Source organism: Budorcas taxicolor, chromosome 21, assembly GCF_023091745.1.
Source record: "Budorcas taxicolor isolate Tak-1 chromosome 21, Takin1.1, whole genome shotgun sequence".
In the NCBI taxonomy this organism is placed as follows: Eukaryota; Metazoa; Chordata; class Mammalia; order Artiodactyla; family Bovidae; genus Budorcas; species Budorcas taxicolor.
The window spans coordinates 24,811,906-24,835,638 of NC_068930.1; the positions used below are offsets into that span (position 1 = coordinate 24,811,906).

Below are 23,733 nucleotides of genomic sequence, written 5' to 3' on the forward strand. Positions count from 1 at the left end.
AACCCCTGTAACTAGTTCAGGGATGGGCTCATGGGGAAGAAAGGACTGCCCCCAGCTGCGGTGGTGAGCTCGGGGACCATGTGGGCCTGGGTTTCTCTCCCTGGAAGTCAAGTACAGGGGCAGGTACGCCCCCAGATCCTGAGTCTCAGTGCTATTGTACGGACCCCTGGATCTAGCCCTCTGGGCTTCTAGTAACCATAAGCCAATACATTTCCTTTTTCTTCAAGTTGAGGGTTCCTGTTTCTTATAACCCTAAGAGAGCTACATTAGGCTTGTGGAGAAATGTGAACTTCCTTAGATGGTCAGGGGCCCCGTTTTATGGATTCTGTATTCTTCACTGGGTCTAGCCTGCCTTAGAACACATTCCAGATGAAATGCAAACAGGGAAAAACAGATGGGATGCTACACTATATGTGCTGAGTACAACAGAGCCGTTTGGTTAATTTAATTATATGCATAGAATACCTTCTAAACACATTCTAAGTCATATTATTCTCCTGTGATCTTTGGTGATTCTGTATAAAAGAAGCCATTACCATCTAAGGCTCAGGAGGAAACAGAGGCCTTGATGGAGAAGGAACTATGATGTAGGCAGAACCTGGCATGAGTGAAATAGGGACACTGATGAACTCTTAACGAAATGTTTCTCTGCCAGAAGCACTATGATCACAAGTTTCACTTCCTGTGCACAAGTGTGGTCAGCTCTAGTTACCTTCTTTCTTAATCTGAATCTTAGTCAATGCAATAAAACAGAGGTGCTTTCAGAAGAGAGACCAGACACTTCTTCAACATTAACTATTAGGCTGTGCAGGAGACATAAGAGGCGTGAGTTGGATCCCTGGGTCCGGAAGATCCCCTGGAGGAGGGCATGGCAACCCACTCCAGTATTCTTGCCTGAAAAATCCCATGGACAGAGAAGCCCAATGGGCTACAGTCCCCAGGGTTGCAAAGAGTTAGACGCAACTGAAGCGACTTAGTACATATGTATGCACGCAAAGTACAGGTCGGAATGGACCACAGTAGGAGACAGAGAGGAAAAGGTGAAGAGACAAGAATGCCTCTGGAAGAAAAAAGGCAGTGTCTTAGTTGGCAGAACCACTAGGGAGAAGGCACTGGGCCTTTCTCTTTTCAGCAGATTTTAATGAACCTCTGTCCAGAAATACTTAATTCTGAAGTAGAAATTTACCACTTCTCTCAGGACACTGCCACCTTTAAAGTCATTAAGTCCACTTATCTAGAACCTGTAAACAAAATAGAACACAGTGGTGTAATAGTCATACAATGATCCAACATCGATCTTTTCAATGTTGAGGAGTACGTGGTGAATTTCTGAAATTTTAACATGACGGGGCTGAGGCATCAAAAGTTAAAAGATGTGACCTCTGAGCTCTCCCAGTTCTCACCATTCACGTCTCACTTAATGGATATTCAAAACCCAACACCTACTGGCATCAAGAGATGCCCTAACGTTAGCCATCACTCACGTCAGTTTTTGCTGTTGTTCAGTCACTAAGTCGTATCCAACGCTGCGACCCCATGGACTGTGGCCCACCAGGCTCCTCTGTCCATGGGATTTTCCAGGCAAGAATGCTAGAGTGGGATGCCATTTCCTTCTCCAGGGGATCTTCCTGGACCAGGGATTGGTACATGTCTTCTGCAATGGCAGGCAGATTCTTTGCCACTAAGCCCCCAGGGAAGCCTACTCATCTGTGTGTGTGTGTGTGTGTGTGTGCGCGCACGTGTGTGCGTGCGTGCGTGTGTGTGACTCCATGGACTGTAGCCCACCAGGCTCTTCTGTGCATGGGATTCTCCAGGCAAGAATACCGGAGTGGGTTGTCATTTCTTTCTCAGAGTGTCTTCCCAACCCAGGGATCGAACCCGGGCCTCCTGCACTGCAGGCGGGTGCTATACCGTCTGCTTTACTGCCCCTCGTGTCAGCGGCTTACAGCTAAACTCAACAGAAGCAGCTTTTAGAAAACGTTTATTTGCTCTTCTGAAGATCTGAGAAACCTTTGTTCAGGTGGCTTTAATCACTCCACGGTACTGATACGCCTTGAAGAACATCCTAAATAGACAGAAAAAATACCCTTATTTGTAAACTAGAATTTGCCATTCAATTCAATGAACATTTCTAGAATGCCTGCGAGTTTCCAGGAAACAAACAGAAGAGCAGCCTAGGCGACAGGGAAAACAAGCCAGGTCAGCCCCTCATCCATTATCACCTTGAAAGAAAGTGAAAGTGATAGTCGCTCAGCTGTGTCCCACTCTTTGTGATCCCATGGACTATAGCTTGCCAGGCTCCTCTGTCCATGAGATTCTCCAGGCAAGAATACTGGAGTAGGTTACCATTTCCTTCCCCAGGGGATCTTTCTGACCAGGGATTGAAACTGGGTCTCCTGCATTACAGGCAGATTCTTTACCATCTGAGCCACCAGGAAAGCCTCCATCACCTCAGTTAAACTTAAGTCAAAAAACAACCCACATTATAATGGATCTTTTGATTTATCCCCCTGTGCACTGCTTTTCAGCTCCTTTTCTGGGTCTTCCTCTTCTGCCTTCAACCCTAATGGTCCCAGAGTTTCTATGGCTTCATGGTCTCTCAGCCCACATCCGCCTGCATTGCTCTCAAAAGCACGTGATGGGGAGAACAGCCTCGGTATCGTGGGTACCATGTAGAGTGGGAGTAGGGTGGGAGGCTGGAGAGAGATTCCGGGTGCAGCCACTTTGGGAAGATCACCTGAGGAGATTCTGAGAGGCAGCCCCCCTCCTCTGCCCGCCATGCTTGCCTTGCTCAGTCCCATCCATGCCTTTGGCTCCATCCATCACCCACAGTCCAGTAACTCATGAATCCATACTTCCAGCTTGCCACAGTTCTCATGAACTCCAAGCCCGCCCTTCCCACTGCCTTACTTGGCTTCTCCACCCAAAGCATCCCAAACTCTACCTCCAACCCGACTTGTCATGCTACCTCTCCTCTCTTCATCGTATTCCAGCCCATCATAAGTAATGGGGGGCGCCCTCCACCCAGGCACTCAGGTGGAGGTGTCAGTCACCCTGGGCTGTTCTCTCTCCCCAAGGCCCCGTGGCTCTGCGGAGGAGAATCCTTCCTCCCCGTTCCCGCCCCAGTCCACCCACAAGGGACTCCTGTTCCTTCTCAGCTCGGATAATGTTAGAGGGGAAGGCCTCAGTCACTGAGAATGTTCTGCCCTTCTGTTGATGAGACAGGACATTTGTGGCCCGTTTCCCTGCACAGGGTGGGTCCCACCCTGTCTCTTCCCTGGGCTCCCCAGTAATGGCTGCATGGCCCGGTTCTTCTTTTGGCTTCCTGTTCCCATGCGGGAAGGGCACCTGGGGCAGGGCTCAGGAGCAGCCTGGGGCGCCAGGCTCTCTCTTCCCCTCTGGAACCCTGTTTTCTACTGGAGCTGTGGGGCTGGCCCATGGTCGTCCACGCAGCTGGCAGGGTTCCTGAACTCTAGGTCTGCTTAGTAGAACCCACACTCACTGAGACAGGTGTCAGGGCCGGATTTAATATATAAAACCAGTCAGCATTTGGTTCCTTCCTGGTTTCTTAACCATGTCTTCACCATCGCTCAACTTCCTCTGGTCCTTTGGCTTCCAGTGACGTCCTGCTGGAATACATCTGCACGTCACACATGAAAGGAGGCAGAGGAACGAGACCTTTTTTGGTCCTTGAATGTACGAGGATGTCTTCCTGTTTCCCTCAGCACACGAGTGACAAATGGGAGATGGGTAGAATTCTGAAGTCTGACTCTTTCCCCCTTAAAACTCTAAAAACTTGCATTCCCTTTGAGATGGAAATCTTTAATGGGTGTTAGGTAAAAACTGGGTTTAGTGATCAAGCAAGATTTGGAAACTCTGGGTTAAAGTTTCTTAACTGCCAGGCTTCTCACAGCCCTAATATAAAACTGTGAACCTTCCAGAAGAGACAGAGTCCAACATTTCTCAAATACAACAGGCGATGCCCTTCAAAGAAACAGCTTTGTCCTATAAACCAATGTTCTAACGTTTTCATCTCCTTGTATGAACAGAACCAAAGCAAGGCCTGCTCCAAAGAGGAAAGCCACTCCTAGCTTTAGTGGATCTCAAGGTGTCTCATCATGACCATTCATTCTAGTTTTCCAGATGCAACACACGCTCCAACCTTGCTGGCAAATATAAATCAGAAAATTTCTAGACGTTTGTTTTCCTCTCTTCCTAAAAACACATCTCTTTGAGAGGAAGGCATTTCTATGAGTCATTAGTGTGTCCTCCTCTTCTTCTATGTACGACCCTCAGGTCTGAGATCATATGACAAATATGTAAATTTATGTTAATAGTTTGGAAACTCAGCAGGATGGTGTCTGGGGTACACGTTTGCTCCTTTGAGGAGTGAGAAGGGCTGCTGAGGACACAAGCAGCTGCAGGAAGGCGGGAGGGCCTCTCCTCTGAGTTCTCAAGCCCAGACCCCCAGTCGGGGACCAGTCAGCGCCTCGCCTCTGTCCTGAGTATGGCCTGGACCGGAGCTCGGCTGGGCAGTGCCCTGTCTCTGCCTGTGGTGGCCCCATGCCCATGGCAGAGCTCAGAGCCCACTGTGCCAGCCTTCTCTGTGGCCATGGCCGCCCACCGGAGGAGGAATGCCCTGGTGCCGGCGCTCTGCTGCTTGTGTCTGGCCACACTGTTAGCGGTGTTCATTGTATTTGCAATCACTGTATCATGAGACCGACCCCTTCCTAAGCCAGTGTACCCGCTATCTAAAATAACACCCAAGCCAAGAAACAGCTAGAATAAGACAATTCTGGGTACACGTCTTCTCTTTGTTCTAACAAAGATTCAAACCAGTGTTAATCCTTTCAAATGATAAAACTTCATTCAGGAGGTAATAGACTGGTGAGAAAGGCAACCATTTTAAGCAAATTATCACAAAATAAAATGAATGTAGGCCATGAAAGAAAAGATGGCACTGCAGCCCTCTTCCCCATCTTTTCTACATATTTTAGTATCTTCAACATAAAATCATTCTACTTTTACATTTTACTAGGAGCTCAAAACTTTGGCCACCAGATATGAAGGTCCGACTTACCGGAAAAGACCCTGATGCTAGGAAAGACTGAGGGCACGAGAAGAAGCGGGTGACAGAGGATGAGATGGTTGGATGGCTTCATCAACACAATGGACATGAGTCTGAGTAAACTCCAGGAGAGAGTGAAGGACAGGGAAGCCTGGCGTGCTGTAGTTGATGGGTTGCAAAGAGTCAGACATGACTTAGGGACTCAACACAGGAGCTAAAGGTCCCTTGATTTCTCAAAGGAGACTCACTGTTCATCCATGGGCAGACCTACACTAAATAACTCTTTTGAGTCAGCAGATGTCCAGTCCTGGGACCCCCATTAGGTGCTTAAGAGAGAGACGTCTCATGGTCTGTGAATCAGATGTATACTGTCTGATAAGAAACTCTAACTCATCTATGTATTTATTTGGTTCCTGCTTCTCCTCCCCTTAGGAGGTGATCTGCTTTGCAGCTGCTCTCATGAGTTGACCCGGATACATGGTCAAGTTATACAGCCTACAACTTACTACCTGGAAGGAGACAGAGTTGCCTGCACACACAGTGGAGGCTCCCTCTCTGGCACTTTGCACAGGCTATTCCCTCTGCCTGAAACATGCCCTCCAGGGGTGTCTTCCTCTCTGTCTATCACTTACAACCACCTGAAATTATTTTGTTTTGATAATTTTTTTTAACCTGTTTGCTGTCTGACATCGCCCACTCAGAAAGGCAGGGATACCACTGTCTCTCTCACCACTGAGTCCCCAGTGCTTAGAACAGTACCTGTGCGGAGAAGGGGTTCTGTGAAAATACCTGTTCAATAAATAAAAACACTGTCCTCTCGCATGTTACCTATCCTTCAAGCCTCAGGTTTTCCTCCAGGATGCCTTCTCTACCCCACCAGGACTGGTTCAGGCTGTGCGCCTCTGAGTCTGCACAGCCTCCGGGCGGTGGCGCCTGCAGTCGCCACACAGCCTCTCCCGCTAGATTGTGAGTGACTGGAGGGCAGAAGTGTGTGATTGTTTGCCATGACATCCACAGATGTAAATGGCGCCCAACGCCAGCTGTTTTTAAGTGAATGAACATTTTTCTCTGTTGCCTTTCCTCGATCTCCTCCTTCTCTAGATAGGTTTCTAGTTTAAAAAGCTATGAGAGCTTCCCTGGTGGTCTAGTGGTTAAGAATCCACCTTGTAATGCAGAGGACACTGGTTCGATCCCTGGTCTGGGAAGATCCCACATGCTGCAGGGCAACTAAGCCCATGTGCCACAACTACTGGGTCCCGTGTGCCTAGAGCCTGTGCTTTGCAACAAGAAAAGCCACCGCAAGGAGAAGGCTGTGTTCTGCAACTAGAGAGGAGCACCTACTTGCTGCAACTAAAGAAAGCCCTCACAACAACCAAGACCGAGCACAGCCAAAAAAAAGAAAAGGCTATGAGACAGCTGTATTTAAAATGAATAACCAAGGAACTCCGCTCAGTGTTAGGTGGCAGCCTGGATGGAAGTGGGGGTTGGGGGTAGAATGGATACATGTATATGTATGGCTGAGTCCCTGCACTGTCCACCTGAAGCTATCACAACACTGTTTGCTCACTCGCTATAGCTCAATACAAAATAAAAAGTAAAAAAAAAAACAATAGCTGTGAGGAGGACTTTCCTGGCAGCCCAGGTGAAGATTGCATAGTTCCACTGCAGGGGGAGCAGGTTCAATCCCTGGTGGGGGAATTTAAGATCTTGCAAGCAGCAAGGTGCAGCCAAAATAAAATAAAAATTTTTTAAATAAAAAGCTGTGAGTATATGCATATATTTAGACTATACTTGCTGTAAAAAAGATCTGAGGTAGCCATAAATATATCTGTATGTATTAAAATATTTAGAGAGAACATCTCTGAGAGAAAGAGGGAACTGAGAAATTAGGAAAAGATATAATGTTAGTCACATTAAGCAAAGAAATACACTAAGTCTTTTACTGGAAAATTCCAAGCAATTTAGAAAATGGTTCGATGGACAAGCACCTACACATGTGTGAATTTGCTGAAGAACTGCCTCCATTCTCATTTCCCTTTTGCATTTCTATGTAAAAGTTATGATCCATTCCAGAAAGGAATTTGAGGGATGTGTTGGTGGTTAAATGGTAGAATTCCCACCTCCCAGAAGGGAAAGGGAAAGAACCAGTCATCATTCTCACCTGCTCTGATAACGGCTGCATGATGTCAGGAGTCAAGGCATCTTGGTGGACTTGGGTGGGAAGCCCCTGGGTGGGGAGAGGCGAGAAGCAAACATCCATTGGGGTCCTTATCCTCGCCTCAGATTGATAAAAAACTGTGAGAAGCCTGAGGGCTAGACAAGCAATGGGAATTCCTCTGTGTCCCCACATCTCCTCCACGGGGGTCTCTCTTGAGTGTGATCCTGGGGGCGACTGAGCGCTGGAGCAAGAAGGCAGCCCAGGCTGGGGGGTCAGTCAGCTTGACTTGGGGCTGAATCTGGGCCCTTCTAGCCTCAGCTGTGGAATCTGGGGCAAGACACTTTGACACTCAAGTTTCCTCACTGGGAAGTGGGGGTTAAAAAAGCAAACTGCCCAGTAAATTTTGAGTTCAACTAAATGATTATGAATTGCCTAGCACAGTGCCTGGCATGAGTAGGTGCTCGGTAAACACGAGAGCCCTCCCCCCACTTCCTGCTTTCTAGGCTGCTGAAGCCAACCCTACCATCACTGCCAGGAACTCAGCTCTGCAGCAAGACTCACCCCGCCTCTCCAGCCTGCCTCCGGCCCTGCGGGTGAGAAGAACGAGGGCAGAGTGCAGACTCTCCTGGAATACTTACCTGTCTCCTCTCCCGCAAATCCCAGCTCAGGCCTGTTTCCCAAAGCCCTGTACACACCGCTAGACCATGTCCTGCTCTGACCTGATAAATAAAATTGTCCGATGAGTTCACAGCCTCCTTTTCTGTCTTCCTACTTCACAGCATAGGATTTGGTGTGAATAAATATCACTATGCAAGATTCTCCTAAATACCAGCTTTGTATTTTAGTTGTCATTGATTGAGTTTGAAATTCCCTAAATAGAAAATTATATAAAAATTTCTTCCACAAGTTCTAGCAGCAGGCCAGTGCATGAACAGAAATAAACATAAATCACCTATCTGTATGTCTGTTTTAGTGTGACCGACTAAATCTAACCTGGTTTAAAGCCAGGGTTAATTCTGATTTTGTCAATGTCTGAAGAAAATGCTGAGAAGGCCTTGCAATGGGGCTGAATGACAGGCTGTTTATGACAGTTACTTCATTAGACGGAACTTTATTGACACTTTCATAAACACCTACAGGGATCCTTCCAATTTTTAGTAGCAGAAATGTTTCTAGTTTCCAAGTCACTTAGGTTTATTGCCTCCATTCGTCAGATGAAACGAAGATTTGGAGGCCAAAAGGAAATTACTGGGAAAATAAATTCTGAAAAGTTTTCAAACATTTCAAAACATATCCTCCCCTCAGACAATGAGAAAGGATATCTGTCGTCCTGGCTTGTCCCCGGATCGTCGGTGAAGCGGGTGGAAGCGAGTCCGGGACGGCCGCTCCACCAGCCCGTGGTGGCGGGTCCCTCGCACGCTGTCAGCTGGGTGGAACGCCGGCTGCAGAGAGAATGGAGAAGAGTCGGTTGGCCTGTGACTGTGACATTGCCACTTGCCATCAAGAACAACAACTCTTAGCAACAACAGATGATAAGACTGGCTTTATAGTTTTACTGGTATCTGTGACTCTGCCTTGAGTCAAGGCGAATCAAATGCAGCATGGAGCTGTGTCAGCATAATTATAGAATAATTTAAAATAGTCTTGGGACTCCCTAGTAGTCCAGTGGTTAAGACTGAGTTCCCAATGCAGGGGGCTGGGGTTCGATCCCTGCTCAAGGAACTAGATCCCGCAAAGACCCAGCTGTCTTAAAGACAGCTAAGACCCAGCACAGCCAAATAAAAAAATAAATGAGTCTTTAGTGTGTGAAGATGGAAGCTGAAAGAATGACTTTTTAAACACTGTCACAATTTGGAGACTATGAATTTATACACAGAATCCCAGTAACAAGGAGGTATGTGTGAAATGAAAAAGGTTTGCTTAAGACAGAAACGAAGTGGGTACCTATGGCATCTGGCATGCAGAAACACAGACACAGCATCCAGAGATAAAATGGGGTACCTATGGACTGGGGACTACTGGCTTACACAGTCTTTTTTAAACTCACTGTCTTTTTAAAACTTAACAATGTTTAAAAACTTTTGGGGCTTCTAGTGAAAAGTCTGAACGTTTTAGCCACACTGGTCCCAACTTCCCACATGGCAATGAGGACTGAAATTGAGAGTAGCTCTTCTCTGCAAATGGGACACCAGACCACTTTGAGGACTTCTTATGTTAGACGTCTGAGTTTGTGACCCCCGAGTCAAGGAGAAAAAAAAGAATAGTACCTGAATACTAGTGGGAAACATGCAACTCGCCATAGCCCAAATGGCACAAATGAAAATATAAACAGATTCAAGATAAAGTCATGGTCAATAAATCCAAAGTCCTTTGTTAAGGCAGGCTTGGAGTACATTCTCTACATTTTTGAGTCTGGCATCATAAAAGGCAAAGCTTTTTGGTTGGCAAAAAACAAATTCTAGGCTGCACCATTATATCGTACATAATGGGGCAATGTGTATACAATATTATGCCAGAGATGTTCGAGAAACACATGGAAACAGACCTTCCTTCACGTAAGCTGAATCATAGGTCAAAGAGCTAGCTCATTATGAAAAGAACCCTGTGATGGAGTATGTCTTTCTAGGGGAGCTCCTTTTAGTTAAGAACTAGCCACTCATTTTGCTGTTAAACATATGGATTTTCATATCTTGGATTTGGGGATGACTCCTATTTCTCCCAAGGGGGCTGATGAAATGTTGGGGCTGGTTTAGTTGAACAATTCTTTTACAATCCAAATCTATCAACACCTAAAATAAAAAGATCTTCCTGAGGAACGCCTGTGGTACTGGAAGAAAAATATCCATTGCGACAGGCAAGACGGATGCTGAGCTCAGGAGAGAGAGTGCGCTACTGTAGGAATAATAAACGGAAACACCTTCGTTCATCAAGAGGCTGAATACCCACCGTGCCCTTTATCAGAGCCTGTTCACACAACAGACATAATTTTAAGAGATGGATGACTCTGTTCCAGGACTAAAGAAAACAGAGGGCTCTCTGGTGATAAAAAAATCACACGAATGGGAAATGTACTTGAAAACAACATTTTCATCTAGGAGTCTTAGAGCACAGCTACTGCCAGACTGGACTACCAGAGGCCAGCGAATAGAGGGGGCACGGAGGCTCTTTAGAAAGGGGTCCAGGGGGATTTCTCTGACAGTCCAGTGGTTAAGACTTTGCACTTCTACCACAGGGGGTGCAGGTTTGATCCCTGATTGGGGAACTAAGATCCTGTGCCACAGATGTCAGGCGGCTCGGCCAGAACATTAAATTTAAAAGAAGAAGAAGACGATCCAAAACACAGAAACCTCTTGGAATGTCTTCCAGGTTTCCTATTACATATATATTTTCTATTTACACTTGCCTCTTTTGACTTAACCCCTGTTGGCCCAGATCCTGCATTATTACTTGGATTCAGTGTGTGTTTGGTGGGATAATCTCTGCCTACATTTGATAATTTCTTCTCTTCCTCCTTGTGGCACAAGTTCAAGTCTCTGCCTGGGCCAGCACAGGTCTCCCCGCAGGCCCCCAGGCACTAGAAAACAGATGGGAATGGACCCTGGTGGCAGCAGTGTCCTTGCTGGCAGCTGAGGGAACTGAACTCAGGGGTGCCAGCATCAACAGCCTGACAGTGAAGTTTAGCACTAGGAGGCTCAACAGGAACCCAAACAGCCCAGTGGTGGCCCAGACAATTCTGCTTTGCATTGTGACTGAATTGCCAAGGGCTGCGCACGGAGAGGAAGGACTGAGTGGTAACCCAAGGCAGGGCAAAGGTAGCTTCTGGGCTTACGGCCCCAAACCTGAGAGAGGGTAGACGCATGGAGTGCAGCCTGAACACCAAGGTTCCACAAACCTTAATAGTAGAGGGCAATGAAGCTGAGGTGAAAGGGTCAGGGTGGTTCCTGAGCTGGCAAGCAGGAAGTCGTAGGCGACCCTTACTTAGTTGCTGTGGTTGGACTTTAGGCGTGCATGCCTGCTCAGTCATGTCCGACTCTTCTGCAACCTTATGGACTGTGGCCCGCCATGGGATCCTCTGTCCGTGGGATTTCGTAGGCAAGGATATTGGAACGGGTTGCCCGTCCCTCCTCCAGGGGACCTTTCAGGCCCAGGGACTGGATCAGCGTCGCTTGCACTGCAGGCGGATTCTTCACCTGCTGAGCCATCGGGGAAGCCTTGAACTTTGCGAAGAGGAAACAAATCTAAAGGAGTTCAAGGTACTACTGGGAACTGAGTGTCCATGCGCAGAGTCCTGGCCTCGACTCTCCCTACTCCGTAGGACTGCGTGCTCCTGACTGTCTCTGAAAATATCTCTACGTGGACAGCAAACTGGCTCAGGTTTGTAGGCATTAGGGTGGTTGATGGGGTGGGGGCGGCAGGGTTAATGCTGATGCCAGAACTCTTTCTGGGATGAAATAGGATATGTGGGTTTGCCAAAAGCAGCAGCACTGTGGACTTGCAGGCCAGTGTTAGACAGCACCACACTCCCCGGGTTCTCCCCACAAGGACCGAGACCTCAGGCAGGCACCACCTGCGGCCACCCACCGCACATCACCTCTGCCTGGGGTGAATGGCTGAGCCTGGCAGCCTTTTCCTAGGGGAAGATCACTTCCTCTAGTTAGGCACTGCTGATCTGTCAACGTGACCCACATTTGCATTGGTTCTTTCAGCAGATGCTCAACACTGCCAGTGTACCATTAAGTTTGTGGTTAATTAGAAACCCCAGATCTTTCTCATGTGACTAAGAAACTGCAAGCAGATTCCTACGAAGCCCATGTTTAGTCGTGAAGTGAGCTGAAGTCTGAGAACTGGAGAGTTGCTTATTGCCAACTCAAGGAGATGGTCATTATTAAAGGTATATGTGCTATAGTATACTATATGTATGTCAATGACCAAGACATTTTTCCTTGCAACAAAGTCAATTTAGCGTACAGCTATATTTCTATACAGTGTTCTTAAAAGCGGGAGACATGTAATTTGCAAATTTTCTTGAGTGAAATACAGATTTCTAAATGCTAGTAGGATAACCAAGTACCTTCTTGCATTGTCAGAAGTTCTACTGAGGTTTTGCTTTAATGGATTTAAAACATTTTAGGGGTACTTCTCTAGTAGCCCAGTGGCTATGGCTCCACACTGTCAATAGAGGGGGCCTGGGTCTGATCCCTGGTCAAGGAACTAGATCCCACACGCAGCAACTAAGACTCAGTGAAGACAAATAAATATTTTTTCAAAAAACAGTTAAGAAAATTTTAGAAGACTGAGATTAAGCAGATAAATGGTTCCTTTGAAACATCCTGATCCAGAATACCATAACCTCAGTATCCTTACAAGGGGATGCCCAATCAGTGTTCTCAAACAGGAACAAGTCTACAGAGGACAATTCTCAATAGTTTCATTTGTAGATGTTATGACTACAAAGCAAGACAAAAACTAATAAAATTCCTGTAAGAGCAAGAAATGTTTTTCTGGAATACCACTGTCAGTACTGGAAATACATACTGACAGGATGCAATGCCATTGTTGTTTTACGGTATAAGGACCACGTGTGAGCCTGAAGCAGGGGTCATTTATGTGACCATCTCACCCCTCTCACCAGTGGACCAGGAAGCAAAGAGAGGCTCTCAGGAGCAAAACAGAGCCCCCTGGGAGAGCACTCGAGAGGGAGCCCCTCAGGTTCTCCACTGCACCTTACTTGAGCCTCATGAACCGGCCACCTGGCTTCTCAGCACAGAGCAGGTGAAGACCAGGTAGGGATGAGCACCACAAGGGCACAGGAGCTGCCGGCTACCCGAGGGGCGAGCAAAGGGCCGCTGGCCACCATGGCGCCCAGCTCTCTGCTCTCCTACAGCCGGGCAACCGGGATCCAAGGAGACAAAGTGATTTTCCTCACAGCCATATAGCCCAGCAATCTGAACGTGGGGCTCTGAGACTCCTTCGGGGCTCTCATCACCTTGCTGTTTTGCCTCTTTTGCTCAGCTGCCCACATATAAGCAGATTATAAGTGGATTTTTGCTGATATATACAGAAAACAATATGTATTTTCTAGAAACGTCCCAAATAAACTTTTAACTACGTTCTTATAAATCTATTGAACACCCAAGATCTAACTGCAGAGTAAGAGCCTAGCTGAAATATCTGGCTACTTGTAGTATAAACAGCATGCTTACATCTTTACACTGGATCCAACAGTTTCATTTGGGATAGGGGTCTGACTTAATATTTTATAAAAGATAAGCCATGAGTTCCAAGACCATGTATTGACCATCCCATGCTCCCTCCTATAGAATTAAAATGCTACCTTAATTATCCCGAACTCCTCTATGTATCTGAGGTCCCATCTGTTTCATCTGTCCTAGTAGACTTACAGGTGGGGCAGGAGACTGGCTGGCAGTTTAATAGATCAAAAAGGTACTACTGGACACGGTGTGTTACTGGTTGGCCCGGAGGTCACACTCGCTAGTTTGCTCAGCAGGCACTCTAGCCTTTCCACAATGCTGGGCAGCTCGTCTTTATTTCTTGGTAAGTGCAGGAAAGACTGGCCCCTGGTACTGAATAACTTTCTCTATGGGGAAGAGTGGAGACTTTACAAGGGTAGGGAGTAAGGCAGGTTTCTTGAGCTTGCAAGCCCTCTTATTTACATGCAGGTTAAGTCAGTGGAAGATGTTATAGGTTCCCTTTTTCTACAAGGGTCAGTCGAATCAAGGGACAACTGTCGTCTCTTGGGAACACAGCTGGAGCTCATTCCAGCCACAGCAAGTGCCTCCTTTGGTTCTCATGATGAAGGGAAGGAGGGAGGAAGACCAGCCCACAGCAAAGCAGCAGCTTTAAATCCACTGCCTCGGGGCTAAATGGAGCAGTTTACTTCTAGCTTAAAATATGAGCAGAATAAAAAGGATTTCATAGCTTGCTTAGAGACTCTATTATATCACCATTAAAAAAAAAAAAACTTAAAGAAAAATTCAAAATACTTTACAAATCTCCAGGATCAGACCCACCACTGCCCTGCCAGCCCCAGCGGACCACAGTTCCCCAACCTCTTCCTCCGCCCTCTGCAGTGTCAGAATTGGGCAGGAGCTGGTGCTCAGCCACACCAGAGGGAGAGATTTTGATTCACAAAACTGTAAGGCTCCTAGGTTTGGGCAATAAGGTTGGGCTTTTCTCCCAGAGGTTGGCCAGGGCTACACTATCTTCAAGCTGGCCTTAGTCCAGTCTTACGGAGTACTCTCTCAGAGCCCCTGAATCACCTGAGTGAGTAGTTTTTATTTTGTTAGATGTTAACTAGGCTTATTGTGGTAACCATTTTGCAATATGTACACATAGTAAATCATTATGCTGTATACCTTAAACTAATACAACGTTACATGCCAATTACACCTCTGGGAAACACTAAGAACGCTGGTGATGAGTATAAAGGGACTCATTATTCTACTCTCTACTTTGGGGTACACCTTAAATTTTCAAATTAAAAGCTTAATTTTTTAATTAAAATTTTTTTAATTTTTAAAAATTAAATTCTGACACTAGAATAAATTAAGGATACCTTTATTAGCTTTAGCCCAATAACTTCTATGTGCACTAAGTCGCTTCAGTCGTGTCTGACTCTTTGGAACCCCATGGACTGTATAGCCTGCCAAGCTCCTCTGTCCATGGGGATTCTCCAGGCAGGAATATTGGAGTGGGTTGCCATACCCTTCTCCAGGGACCTTCTATAACTTTTACAGACATGCAAAAAAAGGGATGAAAGCTCAGTGTTTTACCACATGGCCTGCCAAAGTTAGTACTAAAGTACTTTTTTTCACATGACTTTAAAGGACAAAGTAAGTGTATAATAAAGGAACCAAAAAGGTATCCTAAAAGAAAATGTTTCTAGAGGGAATAAAATAATCTGAAATATTTAGTTAGACCAGCACGTGGCAATTCTAAATAAAGCATGTTGAGTTAAAAAAAAAAGTACATCCTGTTTTTGACTTAAAAGAGCCTTGGGTACTTTTCCTCATCTGACCACTTGCTCAGAAGAGGCACATAGAGCGTCCTGCTCCTCCGGGCCTCAACACCCTTACAGGTCATCAATCCCACTAAGCAGCACCCTGGCTGTGGGCATCCAGCCCCTGCTGAGAGGGGACCCGACAACCTTCCCAGGCAGGCCACTCCCTTTTCATACAGCCCTGCTTCTGCTACATCTTCCCTTAGGCTGAGCTGTAAACTATCCTTGGGGGAATCTGCCCACTGAGAGGTTTCTAAAAATTCACCATTATAAGGTCACTCTTCTCCATGAGGAACCAAACTAGCAAAAGTAGAGGGGCGGAGCTGTGGGACCAGGTTCTCCGTTTAATTTGAGTTAAACCTGCAAATACGTCCGGTTTGCTCGTTTGGAGACCCCGGGTTATGTTGGTTTGGCATTCCTTTCCTCACTCATATAAACACTGGCAGGACTCACAAGGAGGAAACCATTTCATCTCACCTACAAGGGCCCCGCTCTGCCTACAGACAGGAGAGAGATAACCGACCAATCAGAAGTGAGCTGACGAGGGCTGCCATCCTGAGTGGGGCCTCTCCTTTGGTGGGGGACCATGTACTGACAGCTTCTTGGTTCCCAAGAGTAGGGCAGAGTCTCCCCTCACTTGCGAGGAAGGTGGGCTTTTCCCTAGCTCTGTGACTGGGGAGGTCAGCATGGTCAGCCCTGCCGATGCCGGGTCAGGCGACCTCACCTCCAGGAGGAGGGAGGAAGGTGGAGGGAAGTCCCATTTGGATCCTAGTGTATGGGTGTACTCAGTTGTGTCCGACTCTTTTGTGACCCCGTGGAGTGTTGCCTGGCAGGCTCCTCTGTCCATAGGATTCTCCAGGCAAGCATACTGGAGTGGGTTGCCATGCCTTCCTCCAGGGGATCTTCTCAACCCAGGGATCGAAACTGCAGATTCTTTATGGTAATAGAGAGACTGAAAAGTCACAGGATTAACTGTCAGGGGGTGTGCCTCAGCTGGGAAGCGGACAACCAGGGGGCAACTTTGCCCCTGTCAGGATTATGACTGCCCCCTTTCTCCTTTCTCTTCCCTATAAGCCAGCTTTGCATCTCATTTCTGGCACACAGCTCCTAGAGCCTTTGGAATTTCCTAAGGGCTGACAGCGGCACAGGTGTCTTTTGCTGTTAATCGGGTGACTTTTGGAGCATACCTAAGGGTAGGTGCTGGCTGTCAAGAGAACCCACTCTGTGATCAGGGGGTTGCAACTTTCAGTGTCCCCACCCCACCACCAGGAAGGGGAAAGAGACTGAGAACTGAATCAATCACTAACAGTCAGTGATGTCATCAATCAGTCTTCTACAATGAAGTCTCCATAGAAACCCAAGAGGATGGGGTTTGGAGAACTTCCTGGTTGCTGAACACTGGAGATTTGAGTGGTATGCTCTGATGAGGGCCTGGAAGCTCTGTGCCCTTTCCCACCTTCCTGGCCCTACGCCTCTCTTACATCTGGATGTTCATCTGTATCCTTTATCATATTATTTTATAATAAACTGGTAAGTGTAAGTAAATGTTTTCCTGAGTTCTATGAGATGCCCTATCAGATTCATTGAATCCAAAGGAGGGGGAGATCATGGAAACCTCTGATTTGCAGCCAAGTTGGACAGAAGTTGTAGGTAACTCCAAGACTGAGATTTGCAACTGGTGTCTAAAGTGTAGAGGGCAGCAGTCTTCTAGGACTGAGTCCTTTATCTCTGGGAAGATGGTGTCATAACCGGGTTGAATGGTAGGAGATGAGCCTATGGATGCCAGGAACCCCCTGCTGTCCATGGTGGAATTGGGTGCAGAAACCTTAATTGCCCACTCAGTCAAACTGTGGATTGTACAGCCAGGACACGCCAGTCCAGGGCAAAGTCCTTTTCCCTGAACCATAATAGAAGACTCTCCAATTCCCCAGAACTGCTGGTCTCCAGTGGGGAAAAGCAGAGAAAAAGCAAACACCCACAGCTCACAGACATAAAGCTTGCTTCTTGGAGGTTCTCAGACATGGCAGGACAGAGAGATCACACTTAGAGCCATAAATAGCTAAGAAAGCTCAGGCTCTGGCAGAACCATTACTTTTTAGAACAACCAACCAGCTTAGATCATATCATTTGGATAAATAATACATTTAAATTCTTAAAAGCTTGACAGTGAAGAGACAACCTCCAACTCTTACTCACCTGTTTCCATCTCCCACCTCCCAGTGGGTGACCAGATTTATTAGTTTCTGTAACTCCGTCCAAATACTGATTATATACGTACAGTTAATATAAATATATATTATTTCTACTACATTTTTTACACAAATGGTAGTAGCATACTAATACACTATTCTATACTTTGCTTTTTAACTTAATCGTCAATTAAACTTCTAAACCTGATTCCAATTTTTAGAAGTTCTTTCTCTAAATTCTCAAGATATAAAAATAGCCAAACGGGGACTTTCCTGGTGGTCCAGTGGTTTAGAATTTGCCTACCAATGCAAGAGACATGGGTTCAATCCCGGATCCGGGAAGAACCCACATACCTTGGAGCAACTAAGCCCGTGTGCCACAACTGCTAAGCCAGCGCTCTAGAGCCCGGGCTCCACAACAAGAGACGTCACTACAATGAGAAGCCCGTCACCACAACTAGAGAGGAGCCCCTGCTCTCCACAACTCAAGAAAGCCCATATGCGGCAACAAAGAAGGACCCAGTGCACCATAAATAAATAGAGTTTTAAAAAATAGCCAAACAAAAATATCAGAAAACTCAACAACAAAAAAAAACATGAGAGAACGTATATCAACACTGTAACTGGATTACTCTCTCTGGACAGTTCACGCTGGCCAGTTTCTCTAAGTCCTTCTGTCCATCTCAGGATTACTGGTCCTCCAAGCCTACAGTCACTACCCTCTTACCTTTAACTGCCTCCCTCTCACCTGCATTTCATCACAGCCAAGCCTCTCCCATGGGCGGTGGCTGGGGCTTGAAACAGAACTTGCTACTCTGTTCTCCTCTCATCCCTGTCTCTTCCCTTCTCCACAGCCAAGCTTCTTGACGGAGTTGCCTCGACCACCACCGCAACTCCGACTCCCCCACCTCAGCCCCCGACCCCCTACCTCAGCCCCCAACCCCTCCCCACTGACCCTTCTCTCCCCAAGATAACCACAGACTGTCCTTGTTACTAAATCCAGTCGGACTGTTTTAGCTGTTAACTTACTTGACCTCTTAGAGGCATCTGAGACGACTGACAATTCACTCTCTTTTGAAGACGTCTTTCCCTGGTTTCTACGACTTTATGTTCTCCTGTTTTCCTCCCACCACTGTAGGAGCTTCTGTCCAGTCTTCTGTGCTGACTGCCCTGATGCTGGGAAAGACTAAAGGCAGGAGGAGAAGGGGACGACAGAGGATGAGATGGTTGGATGGCACCACCGACTCAACGGACAGGAGTTTGGGAAAATTCAGGCAAATAGTGAAGGATGGGGAAACCTTACAAGCTGCAGTCCACAGGTTCGCCAAGAGTCGGACACAACTTAGCGACCAAACAACAGCACGCCAGCTCCTGAACTCCCTGCTCATCCTGTAAGTGCTGGCCTTCCTCAGGGCTCTGTCATATAATCCTGTATCTCCAACACAGACTTCTCACCAAAGCTTCAGACTTGTAGTCTGACAGCTCACTGGACAACTCTTCTAGGACTACCTGGCTGTACTTCAAACTCAGCATGTGCGGAGGCAAATCTGTCCTTTTCCTCCCATACTGGCTCTATCTCGTGTGTTTCAAATGTCTGGGGATGGCACTGCCCCAGGGCTGAGCCCTGGAAGTCTGGGGTCCTCTTTGAAGACTTCCTCCCAGCCTCTCCCAATCCCAGGCGTCACTAAGTCTGGTCACTCTGACCTTGCAGACACTTCCCAAGCCTACTCCTCACTTTCTCACCCACCCACTCCCCAGTCACTGCAACAGCTTGTCATTGGTCTTTTCGTCTCTGATCTTGTTTCCTCCAACCTAGCTTCCACAATGCAGTCAGAGTAATTTTTCTAAAACACAAATCTGATCACATCATTCAACTACATAAAACTCATTAATGACATGATTTTTTAAAATAGGTACTAATGAGTCGATTTTAAAGTTCACCTGGAAAAATACCCATGCAAGGACAGCCTGGAAAAATCCCTGAAAAGAAGCATGAGAGTGAATTAACCCAACTAGAATTTTACAATGTAATATAAAGCTATGGTAATCAGTTAGTGTGATTCTGGTGTATGAATAGACACACAAATCAATAAAAGAGGACAGGAAGTCTCAAAATATCATCAGACACTTGTGGGAATTTAGTATCTGATAAAAGTGGTATTTTAAATCAGTGAAGAAAAGATGATTATTCAATAAACAGTGTTGGGACAACTGGCTAGGAAACTGAAAAAAATTAAGTCAGATCCACACTGCACACCATATATCAGCATAAGCTCCTAATGGATCAAAGATTTTACAGCTAAAGAGGAAGGAACAAAGTACTACAAGAAACAAAGAGAAAAAGACTTTTTACAAAACCCTAGAAGTCATTGAAAAACATTAAATTTTGATACATAAAAAATGTAAATGTCTGCATGGTAAAAAAAAAAAAAAACCATCACAGAAAAAGTCAAAAGACAAATGGCAGGCTGGGAAAATGTCTACTTTCCTTTTTAATATATAAAGAGCTCCTTAAAAAGCAATAAGAAAAAGATCAACCACTCTACAGAATTTAGGGCAAAAGATATAACAGTTTGTTCACAGTAAAGATAATACATAATTCATAAACATAGGGGAAAATATATGGCACTCATAATAAGAGAAATGTAACTTAAAGGTACACAGAGACATGACTGTTCATCTGTAAGACTGACAAAGATCAGTTTGATAAAACACTGAGCTGGGGAGGATGTGGGCAAACAGGCACTTTCATATGTGGCAGGTAGGGATGTAAACTGGTGCAGTTTCTATGGAGGGTGAACTGATACTACCCATCAAAGCTATAAATGCATATACTCCCTGTCCTACCAACTCCACTCCTATAAAATTTTTCTTGCAGCTGTATTTGCAGGTGTGCAAAATTATATATGTATAAGGTTATTTGTTGCAACTTGGTCTGTATACTTTCAAAAAGTCTGTAAATAATTTAAATGTTCATCCATGGAGAATTAGCTGAAGACATTTTGGTAAATCCATACAATAGAATACTGTGCACTCAAACAAAACAAAAGAAGAGTAAGGATGCTCCTGGTGAGGTGCGATGGAAAGATCTCCAATATATTAGTGAAAAATGTAAGGTACATAAATGGGTATGGTTAGCTACCTTGGGGTGAAGTGGATTCAATACTAAATAAAATACCTCTGGAAGAATATCAAGTTACAAAAATGTGTATGGTTATTGCCCGTAGGGAGTGAACTGAGTGATTAGGACAGAGATGGAAGGGGTATTTTCATTGCATACTCTTTTGATTATCTTTAATTTTAAACCTCATGAGTATTAAATACAGGGCTGGCCAAAAAACTCCTTTGGGTTTTCCTACTACGTCACATGAAAAAACCCAAGTGAACTTTTTGGCCAACCCAATACATATATATTAAAAAACAAACAATTAAAATAAAAAACAAAGAGTATATTATAAATTTAGCTACAGTAACTACACTGATATGGAAATGGACAGAGGAAATGGGCAGCCACATCAATGTAACAAAACAGAAAGAATCATATAAAAAATAAATTATTCAAGAACTGAGACAATAGGTTGGACATAGAAGGAAAAGGCTGTCTCAAGGCTCAAGTCAAAATAAATCCCAAAGTAACAACAGTATTAGAATATGGTATGGGTTTTTAAAAAATTGGGTGAATGCTTGAGAAATCTTGACATGATAAAGGTCATTCTAAACATACAAATTATAATACAGAAGCGAAAAAAATCAATACATTTGTTCCATAGAAATTAGAGCAGAAAACTACCAAACAAATAAAAGTTACTAAATGAAGAAACTATTTGGAATATATATGGCAGATCGTGGTGCACAGACTCTGTGGTGTCTCCTGATGATCACCACAGCCTGGGGTTCATGCCTTTGTGAAATTCTCTGCCCTGAAATGTGGGCAGAACTTGTGACTCTTTTTTAACCACCAGGATATGGCAATGGAGTGAATCGGTTTTGATATTTTAAAGACTCTGTCTTGCAAGCAGAGGTGCTGGAGAGACTCTTCACTGGCCTGGAAGAAATAAGCTGCTGTGAAGTTATTGGCCAAACTGGAGAAGCCCACAGGGCAAGGAAGTGTAGGCAGCTGGTAGGAACCAAGGGGACTCCCCGTCAAGAAACTGGTGCCTCAGTCCGGCAACCACAAGAAAATAAACTGCCAACAGCCCATGGGCGCTGAGAAGTGCCTTCTCGGTTCAGCCTCTAATGAGCCCACAGCCTCCGCCACTCTCTGGACTGCAGACTGGTGAGACCCTGGAGCAGGGAACCTAGGTAAGCTGTAACCAGACTTCTGACCCACAGACACTGTTAGATAATAAAATTCCTGTTGTTTTAAGCCACTAAGCTTGTGGTAATTTGTTACACAGCAATAGAAATCTAATACACAAAAAGTCAATTTCCTTAATATGTAATAAATAAGTCTCAAAAACCAATAAAAAGATAGAGTACTCAATAGAAAAACAGGCAAAAGACTTAAAAACAAAGCATGCAGAACAGGAAATACAAATGGTCAAAGAAGCATAAAGAGACATTCAACCTGCCTTTTGTGTTATGTCCTTAACAGCTTAGCACAGTGCCAGACAACTAGAGGCTGCTCAATATTTATTTGCTGAAGGAATGAATAAATTTCACTCATAATTAAAGGAATGCCAGTTGAAACAACAAGATGCATTTTTACCCATTAGATTGGCAAAGAGTAAAAAAATGGATATTATCTGAATAGACTTTCCTCCAGAGATAATATACAAGTGGCCAATAAGCACATGAAAAGATGCTCAACATCAGTTTTCATTAGAGAAATGCAAATCAACTACAATGAGATATCCTCTCACACATATTAGAATGGCTATTATCAAAACCACAGAAAATAACAAATGTTGGAAAGGATATGGAGAAATAAGAAATCTGTACACTGCTGGTGGGAATGTAACATGGTATAGACAGTATGGAAAACAGTATGGCTATTCCCTCAAATATAAAGCAGAATTACCATAGGATCCAGAAATCTCACTTTTAAGAGTGTATCAGAAAGAAATGAAAGTAGGATTCCAAAGTGATATTTGCATACCCATGATCATAGCAGCATTATTCACAATAGCCAAGATGTAGAAGCAACCCAAAGATCCTTCCCTGGATGAATGGGTAAACAGAACATAGTTTATACACACAATGGAAAACTATTCAGCCTGTAAAAAGAAGGAAATCTTGGCACATCATACAACATGGATGAACATGGAAGACATTATGCTAAATAAAACGAACCAATTACAAAAGAACAAACACTGTAAGATTTCACTAATATAAGGTACACAGAGTAGTCAAAATCACAGAGAGAGAAAGTAGAATGGTGGTTACCAGGGGCAGAGGGAGGGGCAAACGGAGAGTTGTTATTTAATGGAAATAGTTTCTATTTCGCAAGATGAAAAAGTTTTGGCAACTGATTGCACAACAGTGCATATTCGACATTACTGAACTGTATGGCTAAAAATAGTAAAGGTCGTGAAGTATATATTATTTATTTTTATTTTTTAACCACAATTTTTAAAAGCATATATAGCCTATGGTGCAGACAATACAAAGAAACAGACATTCAGATAATGCTGGTGGGAATAGAAAGTATAACTGTCTCTACAGGGATTAAATCAGTAATATCTTCCTTAATTGTAAATGTATACATCCTCTTACCCGGCTATTGTACATGGGTATACAGGTATATATTGGGTATATATTATACATGTATAGGAACATAACCTATAGGTATCAACCTTACATAAATACCCAAAGATACACATAACAAGACTTTCCACTGCAGTTTGCTTTGTAATAGTGAAAAACTTATTTTCTTGGGCTCCAAAATCACTTCAGATGATGACTGCAGCTATTAAATTAAAAGATGCTTGTTCTTTGCAAGAAAAGCTATGACAAGCCTAGACAACATATTAAAAAGCAGAGACATTACTTTGCCAACAGAAGTCTATATAGTCAAAGCTATGGTTTTTCCAGTAGTCATGTACAGATGTGAGAGTTGGACCATAAAAAAGTCTGAGTGCCTAAGAATTGATGCTTTTGAATTGTGGTGCTGGAGAAGACTCTTGAGAGTCCCTGGAACAGGAAGGAGTTCAAACCAGTCAATCCTAAAGGAGATCAACCCTGAATATTCACTGGAAGGACTGATGTTGGAGCTAAAGCTCCAATATTCTGGCCACCCGATGCAAAGAGCCAACTCACTGGAAAAGACCCTGATGTTGGGAAAGACTGAGGGCAGGAG

General features: G+C 44.9%; 1 protein-coding gene across 3 annotated transcripts in view; it reads right to left on the reverse strand.

Annotated features, from left to right (window-relative positions):
* CRTC3 (CREB regulated transcription coactivator 3) overlaps positions 1 to 23,733 on the reverse strand; it is a 96,719-nt gene that overhangs the window by 34,639 nt on the left and 38,347 nt on the right. For all 3 annotated transcript variants that reach the window (XM_052659675.1, XM_052659674.1, XM_052659673.1), the window contains exon 3: positions 8,549 to 8,668. In XM_052659675.1, coding sequence (XP_052515635.1) covers positions 8,549 to 8,668 — 120 coding nt within the window. The remainder of the gene's footprint in view (positions 1 to 8,548; positions 8,669 to 23,733) is intronic.